The following is a 17,164-nucleotide window of genomic DNA, read 5'->3' on the forward strand; positions in this document are numbered from 1 at the left end:
CCGCCCCAGAGGTGGCTGCAAATCAGCTATGGGTGTTACTTCCCCCGTCCCCTCTGCAGGCCAGGAACCAGGAAGAGAAGCGGCTGTGGATCCATTACCTGAAGCGCCTGATCGTCGAGAACCACCCGGCGTCTATCCCTCAGAAGGTGAGCAGGGGAAGGATGCAGCGAAGGGGTCTCTGCTTAGACCTCACTCCTGTTCCTAATGGAGCCATTGCCCCCGGCTGCCTCCTGCAGCCGGCCTCAGCCAGGGGCCAACAAGGGACTGGGCCTTGGAGGCTGCACTCCCCTCTTACCCCTGCAGGGGGCGCTGCATGCTGCAGCCAGGTGTGCAGTAGCCCCCGGAGGCCGCGCTCCCCTCTTAACCCCACAGGGGGCGCTGTGCACTGCACCCAGGTGTGTAACCCCCTTTCCTTGTTGTTACAGGCCAAGCAAGTGCTGCTGGAGAACAGCTTCCAAAGTAAGTGAGCGGCTCTCTGCACCCAGCCCCCCTCTCCCAGAGCTGGGGAGAGAACCCAGGAGTCCTGGCTCCCAGCCCCGCCCCGCTCTAACCACTAGACCCCACTCCCCTTCCAGAGCTGGAGTGAGAACCCAGGAGTCCTGACTCCCAGCACACCTAGACCCCCTTCCCTTCCCAGAGCTGGGGAGAGAATCCAGGAGTCCAGGCTCCCAGCCCCCCCTGGCTCTAACCACTAGACCCCACTTCCCTCCTAGAGCTGGAGTGAGAACCCAGGCATCCTGACTCCCAGCCCCCCCTGCTCTAGCCACTAGACCCCACTCCCCTCCCAGAGCTGGGGAGAGAACCCAGGCATCCTGACTCCCAGCCCCCCCTGCTCTAGCCACTAGACCCCACTCCCCTCCCAGTGCTGGGGAGAGAACCCAGCCCCCCACCTCTGCTGTAGGCCAGTAGCCTTGAGGCCGTTGCTGAGTGAGGGGAAGGGAGGGGATGGCAGGAGGAGGGGCTGGGCAGGGTATGAGCAGAGAACAGGGCTCGTGGGGCTGCCGGGGTCTGAAGCATGGACAGCGTTTGGGGAGGGGGGCAGGGGCGGCGGCGTTAGACGCTCCAACCCCTCGTCTGTACCAGGCTCCCCGGAGATCCGCTGCAGCCCAGAGCCCCTGAAGACGCCGGTCCCCTCTCCAAGGATGGAGGACGCCTGGGGCTTCCCCCGCGGCAGGCGGCAGTCAGGTACGAAGGGGCCGGGGGGAAATCGGGGCGCAACAGCTCCTGCAACGAGGGGGGGATTCCCAGCCATAGGCCAGGCCAGCGCCCCGTTGAGCTGAGCCGGGACGCCAGCGGGGTGGGGGTGGGACCGTGTGCCAGGGAGCGGGTCTAATGCCCCCCATGTGCAAGGACCCTGCTGCACTCAGGGGCTGGGCGGGGGCGGGGGGGGGGAATCCCGACCCAGCCCCTGAAGCTCAGAGTGGGGGCTGGCGCCCCAGAGAAGCCGGAGGCAGGGGTGGGGCAGGATTCCCCTCCGATCTGGGCTCTCCTGTCCCGTTTCAGAGCCGCCCAAATTCATGAGCAGCCCGGAGAGAGCCCGCAAAAGCTGCCCTGTCGTCCAGCCGGACAGCGCCACTCAGTACCGCCGGGGGCGCAGGCAGTCCGGTGAGTGCCCCTGAGCCAGCACGGGACGGCAGGAGAGGAGTTTGCCGGGACTCAGCCCAGCTCCTTTGGCGGGGGGGGTGGTGGCACCTCCCAACTCATGCAAATGGGGCCTCCCCATCAGTGGGCTCAGCCGACAGGGGAAGGATTGATTGGGCCACGAAGATAGAGCCCTCCCCCCCGCCCTCCGATGGGGAAACTGAGGCATGTAAATGACAGAGCTGGGGAGAGAACCCAGCCCCCCCCACTCTAGCCACTAGACCCCACTTCCCTCCCAGAGCTGGGGAGAGAGCCCACAGCTCTGGGAGGGGAGCGGGATCTGGAGAGTTAGAGGAGGAGGGCTGGGAGCCAGGACTCCTGGGTTCTCTCTCTAGCTCTGGGAGGGAAATGGGGTCTAGTGGCTAGAGCAGGAAACAACAGGGTCAGGACCCCTGGGTTCTCTGCCAAAGACTCCCTGTGTGACTTTGTATAAGTCTCGTCCCCCTTTTGTGCCTCAGTTTCCCCAGCTGTCATTCAGCCTGCTGGGGTGGGCCACACAGGGGAGCTCCCCGGGTGACCCGAGCCGCCCCAGCTCTTCCTGGCAGGGTGGAACCTGAGTGGCCTTAATGAGGTGTTCCCGCCCTCTCCCTGCCCCCGGGGGACTTCAGCTAACGCTTCTTCTTCTGCCCCCAGAGCCGGCCACTGAGCTGAGCCACATGGGGCAGGAGCAGAACGGTAAGTATCCCACACCCCGCTCTCCTGGTGCCCCTCAGTCCCGACCCGCAGCCCCCACTGAGCCCTGGGCTCCCCCTCACCTCCCTGCTATCCCAGCCCTGGGCTCCCCCCAACCAGGCCCCTCAATTGGCTGCGTCAACATGCAACCAGTCCTGAGTTATGGACCTCAGCCGTCCTGGAGGGTTAGGCAGTCACTGGCTTATCCCATCACTGCCCACTAGAGGGGAGTCTTGCTCTTTCCTCTGATGCAGGCAGGATACCGGGGTAGATGGGCCCCAAGTCTGATCTGATCTGAAAATTCCCGTGTTCCTAAGAGCCCGGGACAGGACCTGAGCCCAGGAGGCGCTGGCGGGGCCAGCCCTTGTTTTGCCAGACGGGTCCGTGCTGGTGGGTTTCGGGGCCGGCTGCTCAGGTGTCTAACTGTGGGTTTGTCTCTTTCCCTTCTGTGCCGAGGTCGCTGTCGGGGGCTCCCAGCCACTCCCAAATTGAAGGTAAGGGGCTGGCGTGTTCTGGGGTTTCCCTTCCCCGGTTGGTGTTTTATTGCTGCCAATAGGGTCTCAGTGCCGGGGTAGGAAGTTGGAAGGTGTGTGCTGTGCTCCCAGCTCAGGGGGTGGGGGCAGGACTCCTGGGTTCTCTCCTTGGTTCTGAGAGGGGAGTGGGATCTAGTGGTTAGAGTGGGAGGCGGCTGGGAGCCAGGACTCCTGGGTTCTCTCCTTGGCTCTGAGAGAGGAGTGAGGTCTACTGGTTAGAGCAGGGGGGCTGGGAGCCAGGACTCCTGGGTTCTATCCCCAGCTCTGGGAGGGGAATGGGGGTTAGTGGTTAGAGCGGGGGGAGGCTGGGAGTGAGGACTCCTGGGTTCTATCCCCAGCTTGGCGGGGAGAGGGGGGTTAAAACAGGCTAATAACCTCACTTTCCTCTCCCCACCCAGTGCCCAGGTCTGGGGGGCCTGCGTGGAGGGAGGGATCGGGGGGTGGGATCAGTCCGGGACTGCCACCCTTAGCAGCCTGGGGCCTGTTCCCCTTGCAGCACGCAGGCAGCGAGGGGGAGCTGTTCCCCGCCTCGCCACCCCTGGCGCTCTCGGGCAGCGTCTGCACCCTGGACTCCAGCGTGGCCGAGGAGTCGGACCCCGGCGAGGATGCCGAGTCGCCCCCGTTCTGCCTGGCCGAGGAGCCGCTGTCCATCACCGAGGAGATCCTGGAGCTGCTCAGCCAGAGGGGGCTGAGCGGGGACCTGGGGACAGAGGAGACACCGTGGAGGCAGGGAGAGCAGCACCCAGGGAGCCCCACTTCACAGCCAGAGCAGGTACTTGAGAAGGGGCATAATGGGAGAGAAGGTGGAAGTGGCATTGGCTAGTGGATGGGGCTCAGCTGAGAACCAGGACACCTGGGTTCTGTCTCTGGCTGAGGGAGGTGAGTGGGATCTAGTGGTCAGAGCAGTGGGTCTGGGAGCCAGGACTCCTGGGGTCTGTCTCTGGCTGAGGGAGGGGAGTGAGTTCTAGTGGTCAGAGCGGTCGGTCTGGGAACCAGGACTCCTGGGTTCTGGCTCTGGGAGGGAAGTGCAGTCTAGTGGTTAGAGCAGGGCCTGGGTAACATTTTCAAAAGCACCTGACTTAAGAGCAAAAGCCCCATTTTCAAAAGCGACTGGGCCCTTCGGAGTCTGATTCTTCCCCGGTCCCTTAAATGGGACTTGGGATCCGAAACCGCGTTGTGAAAATTCTCCCCCGGCTCTGCCAGCGCTGCGCCATCAGCCTTCCGCCCAGCCTGAGATTTTGGCTGAGAAATCCCGCGATTTTTGCCTGAGAAATCGTGAGAGTCAAGGGTTCTTTCTGCAGCTCTGAGCTCACGTTTTCACCCTTTTCTGTGCAAGCAGGAGGGCTGGCAATTTCCTTTTGGGCTTTGAATCAAAGCCGAGATTCCCCCGAAAGCCCATGATTCCAGGAGCTGTGTGATTTATTAAGTGAAACCGCAAGGATCTGTTAGCTAGACCTGGACGGGAAACTTTGCTCATCCTAGGAACACGGTCAAGAGATCGAAACATTTTCCCTTCCCGAATCGGGACGTAAAATCAAAATCTCAAAGATTTTCGCCAGTTGGAAATTTGTTTCCCTTCCGGTCATTTCAAACATTTCATTTCACTTTTGATCCTTTTTTTTTTTTAAACTCGGGGCTCTCCATAAATGACGTAACACATTTTGGGGTGATTTTCAAGCCCTGCCCGCCCCAGGTAACACTTTGTAACATGGAAACAAAGAGCGAAATGAAGGATTCACCCACCCACTGCCGCGTTACCTAATTTTTTATCATTTCTATTTTTTTATTATATGGTTTGAACCGGAAAACTGGAATTTTTCATTTAAAAAATGTAGAGGCTTTTCCCCCCCAGGTGTTTTCGAGGCGAGAAATGCGTCCGTTTCCCGCCAGCGGGGGGCCCGTTTTGACAGATCACGATTTTCCAATGGAACAATCCTTTGCTGGGAAATATCCCCCCAGCCTGGCTCTGACCCTGCTGTTGTCTGCTCTGATCCCCCAGGATCCGCCTCTGAGCCGAGCCGTGCTGGAAGAACGAGCCGAGGGAAGCGAGGTTCAGGAGGGAGACACCGCTGGGGGAGACGAGCCTCGCCGTGGCAGCCTCGGCTTGACGCAACCCCTCCCGCCGCGCCATCCCCCCCACAGCGAATCGGAGGAGGAGCAAAAGGAGGAGCGGGGCCCTTCCCCTCTTTGTGTCCTAGACGACCTGGGTGCAGAGGAGGCCGCCGGCAAGCCAGAGGTCCTGGCAGGGGATAACACCCTGCGTGCAGGGCGGGACGCGTCCAGCGGGGAGCTCGGCTCCACTGATGGGGCCTGCCCCCCGTACGAGGATGGGTCAGCGCGGGGCTCGCCGCTGACCCGAGACGACCGGCTGCTGATCGAGAAGATCAAGTGCTACTATGAGGCGGGCGAGGCTGCCCCAGACCCCACCGCTCGGGAGGGCGCCCTCTCCGCCCCCACCGGGGTGGTGCAGGACTCTGTGCTCCACCTCAACCACCTCCCCCAGCAGGAGGGGGCCACGGACCGCGAGGGGGGCAGGGCTTCTTGGGCCAAAGCCCGCCCTGCCCGCCAGGAGAATGCTAGGAGGAGGTGGGGCCAGTTTCTTGACCCAAACACCACCCCTCATGACGCCAACCAAGAGGATTCTGGGAAGGGGGAGGGCCTGGCCTTTGATCAAGGCACTCAATTTGGCGCCAACCAAGAGGCCCAAGAGGATGCTGGGAAGGGACAGGGCCAGCCAATCAACCCAGACATCCATGGCACCAACCAAGAGGATGCTGGGAAGGGGCGGGACCAGCTCATCGATCAAGGCACCGAAGTAAGCGCCAACCAAGAGGATGCTGGGAAGGGGCGGGGCCAGCTCATTGACCGAGGCACCGAAGCTGACGCCAACCAAGAGGATGCTGGGAAGGGGCGGGGCCAGCCTGCCAGCCGTGTTGCCCCGCCCCCTGCCAGCCAGGAGCCCGAGTACAAGTCGTGCGCGGAGATCCGGCGGGCGTGGCGGGAGAAAGAGCGGGGGGCGGCGGACGCCCTGGGAACGTGCACCCCCCGCATGAAGCTGGGCAGCAAAGGGCCGGCGGCCAACCGCGAGCCCCCACCGTTCCTGGAGCCCCTGTGGATTGTGGAGGAATCGGATCTGGCTGCCCCGCCCCGGCTGCCCCGTGGCGACGGGGTCCCTCGGGCCAATGGTGTCCCGCCCGCCGGCTACGCCCCCCTGCCAGGGCTGTACGAGGACACTGCCCCTTGCCTGCTGGAGAACTCGGAGCGGATCCTCAGCAAGGTCCAGGCCCTGGCGCGGATGTACAGTGAGAAGATCAGCCGGGCCAAGACGGCCCGGAGACCGCAGGACGGGCCGCGCCGCCCGGCACCCAGCAGGATGGGCACCCTGGAAAGCCTGCGGGAGGAGATGCCAGGGCCCTGCCTCCCTCGCTGTGAGTCCCAGGGCCTGTGGCTGGGTGGGTAGGACCCCCCTGCTGCGGCACAGTTTGGAGGGGGGCCTTGGGAGGGGCCCGGGGCAGCCCCAGGTGTCAGAGAACTCCACCCCTCTGTAGGGCACCCCAGGGTGTCACTCTGTATGCCAGGCTCTCTGCACCGTGGCTCTCCCTCTCCCCACTGCTCCCCACTCCGTGCCCCATTCCCCACCCCCCGAGCCAGTCAGTCCCCCACCCTGGGCTGGATCAGAGCCAGCGCCCCCTAGAGGGGAAACGATCCGTGCCCCATTGCTTGCCCCCCCCTGAGCCAGCCAGTCAGTTCCTCCTTCAAATCTCTAGGCTGTGTGGAGAATCATGATGGATCCCAGGGCAATGGGGTAACATGGAGTCCAAATCCGGCCAGGATCTGAGCCTCCAGCAGCCCTGGCCTGTTTGCCTCCAGCTCCCCGGCCGCTGGCTTTCCCTGCCCCCTGCCTCCCAGGTCTGTGTATCTGGATCCCTCCTTACGTCAGTCTCCGCTGTCCGAGCGTTGGTGTCCTGGGTGCCTGGACACCAGAGCAGGCCGAACTGTGCCCCGGAGCCACCCGGCCTGTCCCAGGACTAGATAACGGGTCCCTGCCGCAGTGACCTGCAGCGTGCGGCCGGTGCAGAGCCGCCCAGAGAGACGGGCGTGCGGAGCCTGAGCAAAGCTGGCCTGGGGCCTGGGGTGGAAGGAGCTGCAGAGGGGACTTTGTGCCGGCTGTGGCAGGCTTGAGGCGTAAGGGGAGCGGCCAGCTTGCAGGGCTTTCCTTTTGCTCAAGCCGGAGATGCCTAGGGGGGTTCTAGTCCCAACTCCCCTAAGTGGGTGGGGACTATCCTACAGCCTGCAACTCATCAGCCTTGTGCAGGAAGCGTTCACAGGCGCAGCTGGGTCCCGTTCGGTCACACACACGCGTGCACACACAGTCATTGCAGGGGGGATCAGAATAGAAAGCTGGTGGTCACCCCTGCAGGCTGCTCCTCCTGCAAGCAAGGCCTCCCCCCCAGTGTCAGAACAAAAGCAGCTGTCCTGGGACCAGCGCCCAGGAAAGAAAATGTTCCTTGCGGGGGCCTGAGAGCAGATGGGAAGGGCTGCTGGGAAAGCAGAGCGCGGCGGGGGTGTTGGCTCTGGTGAAATCAGACACTGCCATCTGAGCAATGTATGTGGGTATGCGCAAGAGACCGCAGCCCCCCCCGCTGGCACAACGGGCGGAGTTCCCTGCTCAAAGGGATTCAGGAGTTGATTGGCTAGGACGGGTCCCCAGCCGGGGTGATATCCCCAGGCAGTGGGAATCAGCACCATTCCTTTGACTTCTGTGGTTCCTAACGCCCGTTCACACCAGCTTTGGCGGGGGGGTCTGACCCTGGGCTCTGTCCTGCTTGGGTCCCTGCACCCCTAGCTTCAGGGGTAAATCGGGGCTGCATGCTCAGCCCTGCAGTAGGCGAGAGAATAATATTTGTCCCCTCAGCAGGTCTCCAAGTGCTTCACAAAGGGGGGTAAATTGGGTCCCCCTTTTACAGATGGGGAAACTGAGGCACTGGGCTTGCCCAAGGTCACCCCGGAGCAGCGCAAGGCCGGGAACCGGGTCTCCTGAAGCTTATGCTTGTGCTCTACCCACTAGGTTGCACGTGGGGATAATGGACGTAAGCCGACAGGGAGCTGCTGACCCCTCTCCCCTTGTCTCCCCCAGGCGAGCCCCGGCTTTATGGCCATGTGCTCATCCGTGAGCCCCCCCTGCACGTGAACTGCGTCCAGGAGAACGTGCTGCTGGTGGCCGCCGCCCGAGGGAACGCCCTGGATGTGCGCAGCGACGGGCCTGCACCTCTTCTGGCTTCCCGGTGCCTGGGTTCGCCCCCGGCAGAGGAGCCGGGAGCCGCCCGGCAGGAGCTTCCCCCCCCAGCGTCTGTTCCGCCTCCCCCGCCGCTGGTGGAATCGCCCCCGAAGCTCAGCGGGGACCCCCCGAGCCCAGGCGACCCGGCTGGGGAAGGCCCCGGCACGGGCAGCTCTCCCCCGCCAGCTCCCGACACTACCAGTGGAACTGGCACGACACCCGAAGCCGGGGACTTTGAGGGAGCCGGGTGCCCGTCAGTGCCGGGCTGCCAAGCCAGGCTGGCGGCCTGTGGGCTCCGGGGTGAGCCGAGCGCTGGGGAGGTTTCCGCGGAGACGGCAGCCTCCTCTCCCTTCTGGGAAGCAGCCCCGAGCCAGCAGGTGCCGGAGGTGGCTGGGCCGGTCCCAGCGGCCTCCCCCAGCCCTGCGGCGGAACAGCAGCCTGCGTGTGTCGGCACGTCCGCCGAGCCCGACCTGCTGGGGCCAGGCACCTCCATCCTTGGCGCTGGCCCCCCGGAACCGGCGGGGGAGCAGAGTGGGCCCATCGCCGTCCTGCTGCCAGAGGAGCGGGCCCTGGCTTTGGGCAGGGATTCCCCGCCTGGCACTGAGGAGCCGCTCCCCCAACCATCGCTGGGGCCTGTCCGCTGTGGGACCGGAGAGGCGTCCCTGCCTCCTACGCCAGACCCCATCCCGCCGGCGACACCCTCCAATGCTGCAGGATCCTCGTCTCCGCTCCACAGCAATGCCCTGCCCCTGGCAGCTCTGCCGTCCCGGGGCACCCGCCTGCCTTCCCGGGCCACGGGCGCGGCACACCCATCCCCGGAGCTGTCCTCGGCTGCAGCTGCCCAGCCCAGCCGCTCCGTGGCCCGGTCAGCTCCCACTTCGCCCAGCTCCGGCCTGGATCGCAGCCCCCTCCCGGCTCTGCCGCGCCTCCAGACCTCCTCCCCGGCACACCGGCGCCTCTCCTCCAGCGCCGCGGCCATCTCCAGGTACATCGCCGCCTCCTGCATCAGCCAGAGCCTGGCCAAGAGAAATGGTGCCTCCTCGGGGCCACCTGGAGCAGAGACTCCGGCACCCACCAGGCCTCTGCCTGCTTGCACAGCCATCCCGAGACCATCCTGCCCCTTGGGACCACCTGGCACCCAACCTCCGGCGGCAGAGACCCTGGCACCCACCAGGCCTCTGCCTCCTTGCTCAGCCATCCCGAGACCGTCCTCCTGCCCCTTGGGACCACCTGGCACCCTGCCTCCTGCAGCAGAGACTCCGGCACCCACCAAGCCTCTGCCTCCTTGCTCAGCCATCCCGAGACCATCCCCCTGCCCCTTGGGGCCAGCTGGCACCCAGACTGCGTCGACAGAGACCCCGGCACCCACCAGGCCTTTGCCTCCTTGCTCAGCCGTCCCGAGACTGCCCCCTGGCCCCCTGGGCTCCAGAGCCCCAGCACCCCCATCGGCTCCATTCCCCAGTGAGAAGGCCAACGCCTGGGCCCATTGTACCAGCAAGCGGGACCCTTCCCAGCGCAGTGTCTGCCCTTCCCCCTGTGCCAGCCCTGGGTCGCCCTCTCCCCTGGGCTGTTGCCGCGATTCCAGCTGGCTGGGGGAGCCCATCCCCTTGGCGTCTGGCTCGGCCGTGCTGCTGGCCTTCGACCGTCTCTCGGGGACGTGCCCGGCCCCCCGGGCTAAGCAGCTCGCCCCCTTCTGCTCCACTTCAGAGCCCAGCTCCAGGGTCCAGTCTCCAGCGCCGGCCTGCCCCCGGGTGTGCTCCCCGCCTCCCTCCAGCCAGCGCCCCGCAGTGGGGAGAGGTGGCTGCGCCCCCCCGCGGCCTTGCTCCTTCGCCCCCGTGCACGTCCCCACCCAGCCTTCCACCCTCCGCCTCTCCTCCCCCCTGCAGCCCACCTCCCACCCCTCTGTCACGTTACCTCAGCCAGGCAGGAGGCCGAGGGGAAACCCCGAGAGCCCCCCGTCCCCTAGGGACGGAGCCAGGGCGGGGTGCTGCTCCGGGGCGCCCCCTAGCCACTCAGCCAGTCCCAGCCCCGACGAACTGGATGGCGTCAAGTGGCCGGACGTCCCCGGCTTGCGTTCCAGGTACGCTGACCGGGCGGGCAGCATGGGGGCGCCGGGCTCACCGGAGGAGTATCCCAAAGCGAGGGCGGACTCAGCTCGGGACACGGGACCCCATCGGGCCAGCTACTCCACCACCGTCAACATCCAGATCGGGGGCAGCGGCCGGATCGCCTCCTTCAGCAACGCTCAGGTCAGCCTCACCCACCCGCCGCTGGCGGCGCCCGGGCAGCACAGCGCAAGGCGGATCAACGGCAGCACCTTAGAGACCCCGCAGAAAACGTGACGGCCCAGGTCGGGCGGGGGGGGTTCACAGCCACGGCTGCAGGAGCGCTCCCGGCTCTGCACGTGCCCGGGGACCAATGGTGATATATTTCTGGGGCTGGATGGTATGTGGGGGGGATGAATTGTTACTGACCCACTGGGGTTGGCAGAGGTGGGGCCAGATCCCCAGCTAGGGTAATTTGGCCCTACTCTATTGATACCATCTGGGGATCCAGGCCCATTGACCCCAATGGAATGAGGCCCATTGACACCAGCTGGGGATCTGGCTCCATTGACCCTAATGGAGCGACGTCCATTGACACCAGATGGGGATCTGGGCCCATTGACCCCAATGGAATGAAGCCCATTGATGCCAGCTGGGGATCTGGGTCTATTGACCCTAATGGAGTGATATCCATTGACCCCCAATAGAATGAGGCCCATTGATGCCAGCTGGGGATCTGGGCCCATTGACCTTAATGGGGTGATATCCATTGACCCCCAATAGAATGAGGCCCATTGATGCCAGCTGGGGATCTGGGTCTATTGACCCTAATGGAGTGACATCCATTGACCCCTAATGGAATGAAGTCCATTGATACCATCTGGGGATCTGGGTCCATTGACCTTAATGGAGCGACGTCCATTGACCCCCAATGGAATGAGGCCCATTGATGCCAGCTGGGGATCTGGTTTCCTGAGTGACTTCAGAGGCACAGTGGGGTGGATAACACAGCTGAACTCAAGAGTCCATCCGTGCAATTAAGCAACTGTTTCCAGGCCAGGAGGAATCGGTGGGGCCCGGTAAAAGCCGTGTAAAAGCCGTGTGCCCCCAACTGATTGTGCTGGTCCTGGCCAGGTGGCCACGGCACCCACAGGCCAACAGGCAAAGGGCTTTCTGCCCTGCAAGCCCCCTCACGAGGCAGACGGCATTCGGTTCTGGCTGTGGGTGGTTTTAACCGCCTGGCTTGTTCCTCGGCGGGTTGGGCCTGCATCGGGACCAAAGGGAGCGGTGTGGGTGTTTGTAAAGAGGAGTGGGCACTATGGGGACACAAACGCACACAGAAGCCTAGCCAGTAGGGGGCAGGCGCGTGAACGGGGCAGTACACACGTATGCACACCTCCTTAGCCACCAGGGGGATCTGCATGCACGCCCCCGAGCCAGAAGGGAGCAATGTGGACCCACAGAGAGCCAGCAGCGGGCAGCAGGAATGCACCCAACTATTTTCCTGCTTTTAAGTGTGAAAACCAAAGTGTCTTCCGGGCCAAATCCTTGCTTCAGCCAAACTCTCCTTGAAGCAGCCCAGCAGAGCGAGGGCAGCAGGCCTGGGGAAAGCCATTGTCCTGGTGCAGAGCCGCCAGCCCCGCCGCATCTGTCCCCGTTAAGTTGTATGGAGTCCGGCTCAGATCGCTAGACCCAGGGGTCAGTTTCAGTCTTTGGACTGTGGCGCATTGAGATGCTGAGCTGTGTCAGCCACACCATCCCTGTTGTGCCTTCGCTCTGGTGTTTGGGCCTCCCCCGGCAGAACCCCAGCTCCACACGAGTCCCTCTTAAACCTGCGTGAGCTGTTGGCCAGGGGTTGTATTCCCAGTTCTGCTACAAACTCCTAGTGTGTGATTGTGGTCTAGCCACTTAATCTGCCCTGTGCCTCATTTTCCCCCATGGGGATTGTGGACTCTTCGGGGCAGGGTGCGTAGCTTGCTCTGGGCACAGCAGACATCTCAGTTTTCCCGGGTGCTTCTGTAGTTAATCTAACATAAACTGAAACCACAGTTCTGGTGAGCTGAAGTTGGTGCTGTTTAGTCTGCATGCCCTCAAATGTGTAGGAAGTGGACGTTGCTTTCTCTGCAAGGGAACCACAGATGTGTCCTCAACACACGCTTAAGAGTTGGCCTCAGGGTGTGCTGGAAATGGCAAGGCAGCCGCATCCGTCTCTTTCCGAGGCCTAAACGCACCTTAAATTCAGAAAACTTGCCCATAAAAATTGCAGTGGGACAGTTGGGTAGAACTTTTTTTTTTAAAGTATTTGTATCAGATCAACATTGAAATCACCAGCTCAATGTCCAGCTGGGAATCTGGTCCCATTGTGTACAGTGTAAGATGGCCCGTTTAAATTAGGTGGATCTTCAGCTCTTAATCTCTACAGAGTGGCAACTGGTCCAAATTACTCCAGAATGATTTTTTCCCCCTTCCCTACGCCCATAAAACCTGTAACTCAAAACCACCCCTCAGTTTCTTCCCAGCTTTCCCTGGAGCTGAGTTGCCGTGAGATTCTAGTCGATCTCTCTGACTAGTTCAAGATGCAAAATAAGTTTGCTTAAATATTGCACTTCTATAGTAAAATCCATCCAGACACAGCAATCCTGGGTTGTGATTTGGATGAAACATCTTGGAATGTTTGAAGCCCTGCCCGTTTTCCTTGAAATTAACAAGGGGAGAGTGAGAGAGAGAGAGAGAGAGAGAGTGTGTGTGTGTGTGTGTGTCCCGCCCTTTCCCTAAAAGAGGAAATCAGGAACAGGGTAGCAATAACATGCGGACAGTGAAATAAACATTGGCTCCTTTGAAAGCGGTACATCTATTTCTGGCTTTTTGCAATGAGTTTTTCTGCTTCATTTCTAAAGCTGGGTTGCACAAGGAGATTTTAAATTGGAGCAGCAGGTAGTTAAAGAGACTCCGGTATTTAATATCGAGCCTTCCAGATGGAACCATTTAGCTACATGTTTCTACAAATTATTTCACAGCCCACCATTTGGGGAGAAAAAAAAATCTCTCGGGTTATTACCTCCTTTACCGCCTGTAATGGATGAGCCTGTATGTTTTCGTCCATTTGAGATTCAACTTTTGTCTGCTCTGGCTGCTAGGGGCAATGCTAGCCTTGGGCAAGCCGTCCAAGATGTCATGGCCAGTTTTAAAATGCCGTTAGTTTCCTTCTCTTGTAGGTTTTTTTTTTTTTAAAGGCCGGAAGGCACCATTCTGCCCTTCTGTATAATCCAGCCAATCTTTAGCCAGAGGCACCTGGTCTTGATCTAAAGATTCTGAGAGACAGAGAATCTGCCCGGTCACTTGGGGGAACCTCTCCACGGGTTAGCTCCTTGCCCCATTACAAACGTGCTGCCCCCTCCCTGTTTCCAGTCCGAATGTGTCTCGCTTCAACTCCCTCCTGCTAGATCTTGTTCTGCCTTTGCTCAATTATAAAGCCCTCTGCTATCAACAAACTCCTCCCCATGGAGGTCCGACCGCCCTTTTTGGCTCAAGCAGCCAGTCAAAGCTGGGGGGCCGCAATTGTTCCAGCTGGGCGGAGAAATTGACAGTAGAATCTGGCACCATTGAGGCAATGCTGTTTATTTGCAAGGGGCCGTGCAAAGTCCTGTATCTCTGAACACAGGTGGACCCAAAAAACAGGAGGCCGCTTCCTTCCCTGCAGCAGCACACATCCTGGGTGTGTGTCTGTCTTTCTCTGCTTCTGTCTCTCTCTCTCTCTCTCCTTGGGCCGTGCCCCCAAGACTCTTCGCCTGAAACCTATACTCTGCCAAACTCCCCTCTACCGAAGGCTTTTGAATTCTGGAGTGGCTGTGGTTTGCCGTGGGCTTGGAGAGCGCTGTTGTATCTTACACTGAACCTGAGCAAAGGGCAGCGGTTAGCTCATCAGCTTCAGGGGTTTTAACCCACCCTAGGGCAGTACGTCTCCTCGGTTAATGAAATCGACTGAGCTTCCCCCGCCCTCACATTGCTCTTGTAGCAACTCTTCGTTCATGGACCGGACTCTGATCTCACTTCCACTCGGTTTACATCAGAGGGGGCACCAGACTGGAGCTGAGCCGAGGCCCGTCTCGCCCGGTATCCCGGCTCTGGGGGTGGCCAGCGCCAGGTGCTGCAGAGCAAAGTGTAAGAACCCGGCAGGGGCAGAGGGGGGATAAGCTCCCCCCTCCCCGCCACATTAGGTCTCTGCCTCATCTCTGAGATCCTCTTAAGCCCTGAAGCGGGGGTTCTGTCTCCCTCAGCCTGGTTGTAAATCGAGCCACTCCTCCAGGGTATTATTATTATTGTCTGCATCAGAGTAGGACCAGGACATCCCCCTCCCCCCATGCCAAACACTGCATGTTTTCATTGCTATTAGGTGTATTATGGTAGCACTCAGGCACCCCAGTCATGGCCCAGATCCCATTGTGCCAGAAGCTGTATGTTTTATTAGTATTAGTTATATTACGGTAGCACCCAGGAGCCCAGTCATAGTCCAGGACCCCCACTGTGCTAGGTGCTGTACATTTGTTTGGCTATTAGGTGTATTACGGTAACACTCAGGTGCCCAATCATGGCCCAGGACCACATTGTATCAGGTGCTGTATATTTTTATTGCTCTTAGGTGTATTATGGTAACACTCAGGCGCCCAGTCATGGCCCAGGACTGCATTGTGCCAGGTGCTGTATATTTTTATTGCTATTAGGTGTATTACAGTAGCACCTAGGTGCCCCGTCATGGCCCAGGACACTGTTGTGTCAGGTGCTGTACAGACACAGAACTGTCCTAACTCCAGTGACTTCCTGTGGGGGGGTTGTCCCGCTGCAGGGGGTGAATCTCAGCCCCGGGGAGGAATTGTGGTGGAGGTGGCCCTTCCTTTTCCCACCCACTGGGGAACCCCCCCTCCCACTTCCCCCACATCTGCTTTACCCTGTTTTGTAGCTGGGCCACATGGTACATATTTTTCCAACCTTGTCCCCCCGGCACGGCTTCAATCTCTGCCGCCCCTCGTCTAGTTCTTTCCTGGTGTCGTTTCCTGCCTGTCCTCAGAGCCATCCAGCGAATCGGCCGATTTGTTTCATGTGATCCCAAATAACACCCCCACCCCTGCAAATGGAAAAGCAGCAAGATGCAGCCTTTGGAACATTATGATGCAAAACCGGCCCTATGCCGGGTGCCGCGCTCAGACCAGTGGGTCGGCGGCCAGCTTGCTGGGCTTCTCTTCCCGGGTCTGGGCAGGAATGCAGGCTGGTGGTTGAGGAGGGAGCCAGGACACCTGGGTTCCATTCCCAGGTCTGGGGCAGTGTGTGATCTAACAGAGAGAGCAAGGGGGCCAGGACTCCTGGGTTCCTGTCCTAGTTCTAGGAGAGAGTGAAGATCAACAGTTAGCGGAGGGAGGCCAGGACTCCTGGGTTCCATTCTCAACTGTGCCACCCCCTCCTGAGGCAGGACCCTCAGAGCCCTCCTGGACCCACGCGACCCCCTGAGCCATGGCGAGGAGAGGGAGGATGACATGGGAGCTCAGTGGACATCTCAGTGTGACCGGTGGGTGTGCGAGGGCGAGTGGTAGGTGCTGAGGGCTGTGAGATTGAGAAGGGATGAGGGCTCCAGGGACCAAGCTGTCCAGGTATTCGTACGCTCCTACTCTGCCCATCACCATGGCCTCTGAGCCCCACTCAAGCTTTAATGGATTGCTCCTGACAACCTCGCCCATCCCTCAGATTTCCCCAATGACCTCCAATCCAGCGGAGCGTGGCCTAGTGGTGAGAGCAAAGCAGCTGGAGCCAGAGCACCTGGGTTATTTTCCCAGCTCAAGGTAGCTATGTCTAGTGGTTAGAGCAGGAGGCTGGGAGCCAGGACTCCTGGGTTCTTTGTAAGCTCTGGGCGGGCAGTGGTGTCTAGTGGTTAGAGCGGAGGAAGGGGCTAGGAGCAGATTTTACAGGCTCTACCCCTAACTTTGTGAAAGGAGTGTGTGGTTTCCAGTCAGTGGTTAGAGCAGGAGGGACCGGGCGCCAGGATCAGGCCTCCGGTAACGTCGTCTTACCGGAGCCACTTGTGACCGAAAATGAATGTTTACACTTTCCTCTGGGCCAGCGGCCGCCTCGGCTCACACCCGCGCTCACCAGAGCGTTTGTTATTCTCAAAGAGCTTCGTCCATTATTTCTGCTGTCACAATCACCCGTAAATTAATGCCACAGGGTTTAGTTCCTCCGGCTTCTCGTGAAGTTTGCCTTGTTAATCCATTGGCGCTGGTCAGGATCTGATGCTATGTTACCGGTCTGGTGGATTGGTTTACGGCCCCTGTATTGTACGTACAGTTGGGACGTGTTTGTTCTTTTTTACTTCTGGTTTTGTTTTGTTTTGTTTTTTTGTATTAAAGTTAATTTTGGAAGAGAAAAAAAAATTGCTGTCAGTTAATAAACAGTGATGTTTTCAGTGACGCTGGACTCTCTCTTTCTCGAGCAGGCCCTCGTTGGAATAACCGTCCCCAGCACAGCTTGGTAATGTCGCACTCGCTGAGCTTTCGCAGATGGGGAAACTGAGGAGAAAGTGGCTGCTCTACAATGAGCTGGTGGTAGCGGTGGGATTAGAACCCAGGAGTTCTGGCTCCTGGCTCAAACCACTAGACCACTCTCCCTGCCGCAGCCAGAAAGAGACCCCAGGCGTCCTGGTTCTGATACACCCTTGCTCTAACCACTAGACCCCACTCCCTTCCCAGAGCCAGGGAGAGAACCCAGGAGTCCTGATTCCCAGTTCCCCCCACAAGTGTCCTCTCTTCATTATGACAGAGCAAGGGCAAACCTGCGCAGCGACTCCAGGAACCCCAGAGCCGGGGGCCGGGGCCACCTTCTGTGAGCACTCAGAAAAAGCTCATCCCAACTTAAGTGAACATCCACCCCTCCCCCGTCAGTCCCTCCCCCCATCATCCCACCTCCTCATACACCCAGCTTCCCCCTGCCCTCTCATTTCCCCCGTCCCC

General features: G+C 60.4%; 1 protein-coding gene across 3 annotated transcripts in view; it reads left to right on the plus strand.

Annotated features, from left to right (window-relative positions):
- Window positions 1-16,624, plus strand: part of PLEKHG2 (pleckstrin homology and RhoGEF domain containing G2) — a 63,354-nt gene extending 46,730 nt beyond the window's left edge. For all 3 annotated transcript variants that reach the window (XM_044988728.1, XM_044988727.1, XM_044988726.1), the window contains 9 exons: window positions 60-146; window positions 426-459; window positions 1,084-1,185; window positions 1,504-1,605; window positions 2,275-2,316; window positions 2,770-2,807; window positions 3,343-3,618; window positions 4,846-6,274; window positions 7,984-16,624. In XM_044988728.1, the coding sequence (XP_044844663.1) occupies window positions 60-146; window positions 426-459; window positions 1,084-1,185; window positions 1,504-1,605; window positions 2,275-2,316; window positions 2,770-2,807; window positions 3,343-3,618; window positions 4,846-6,274; window positions 7,984-10,466 (4,593 nt within the window). In that variant the 3' untranslated portion in view covers window positions 10,467-16,624. The remainder of the gene's footprint in view (window positions 1-59; window positions 147-425; window positions 460-1,083; window positions 1,186-1,503; window positions 1,606-2,274; window positions 2,317-2,769; window positions 2,808-3,342; window positions 3,619-4,845; window positions 6,275-7,983) is intronic.
- The last annotated feature ends 540 nt before the right edge of the window (window positions 16,625-17,164 follow it).

Source organism: Mauremys mutica, chromosome 15, assembly GCF_020497125.1.
Source record: "Mauremys mutica isolate MM-2020 ecotype Southern chromosome 15, ASM2049712v1, whole genome shotgun sequence".
Taxonomy (NCBI): domain Eukaryota; kingdom Metazoa; phylum Chordata; order Testudines; family Geoemydidae; genus Mauremys; species Mauremys mutica.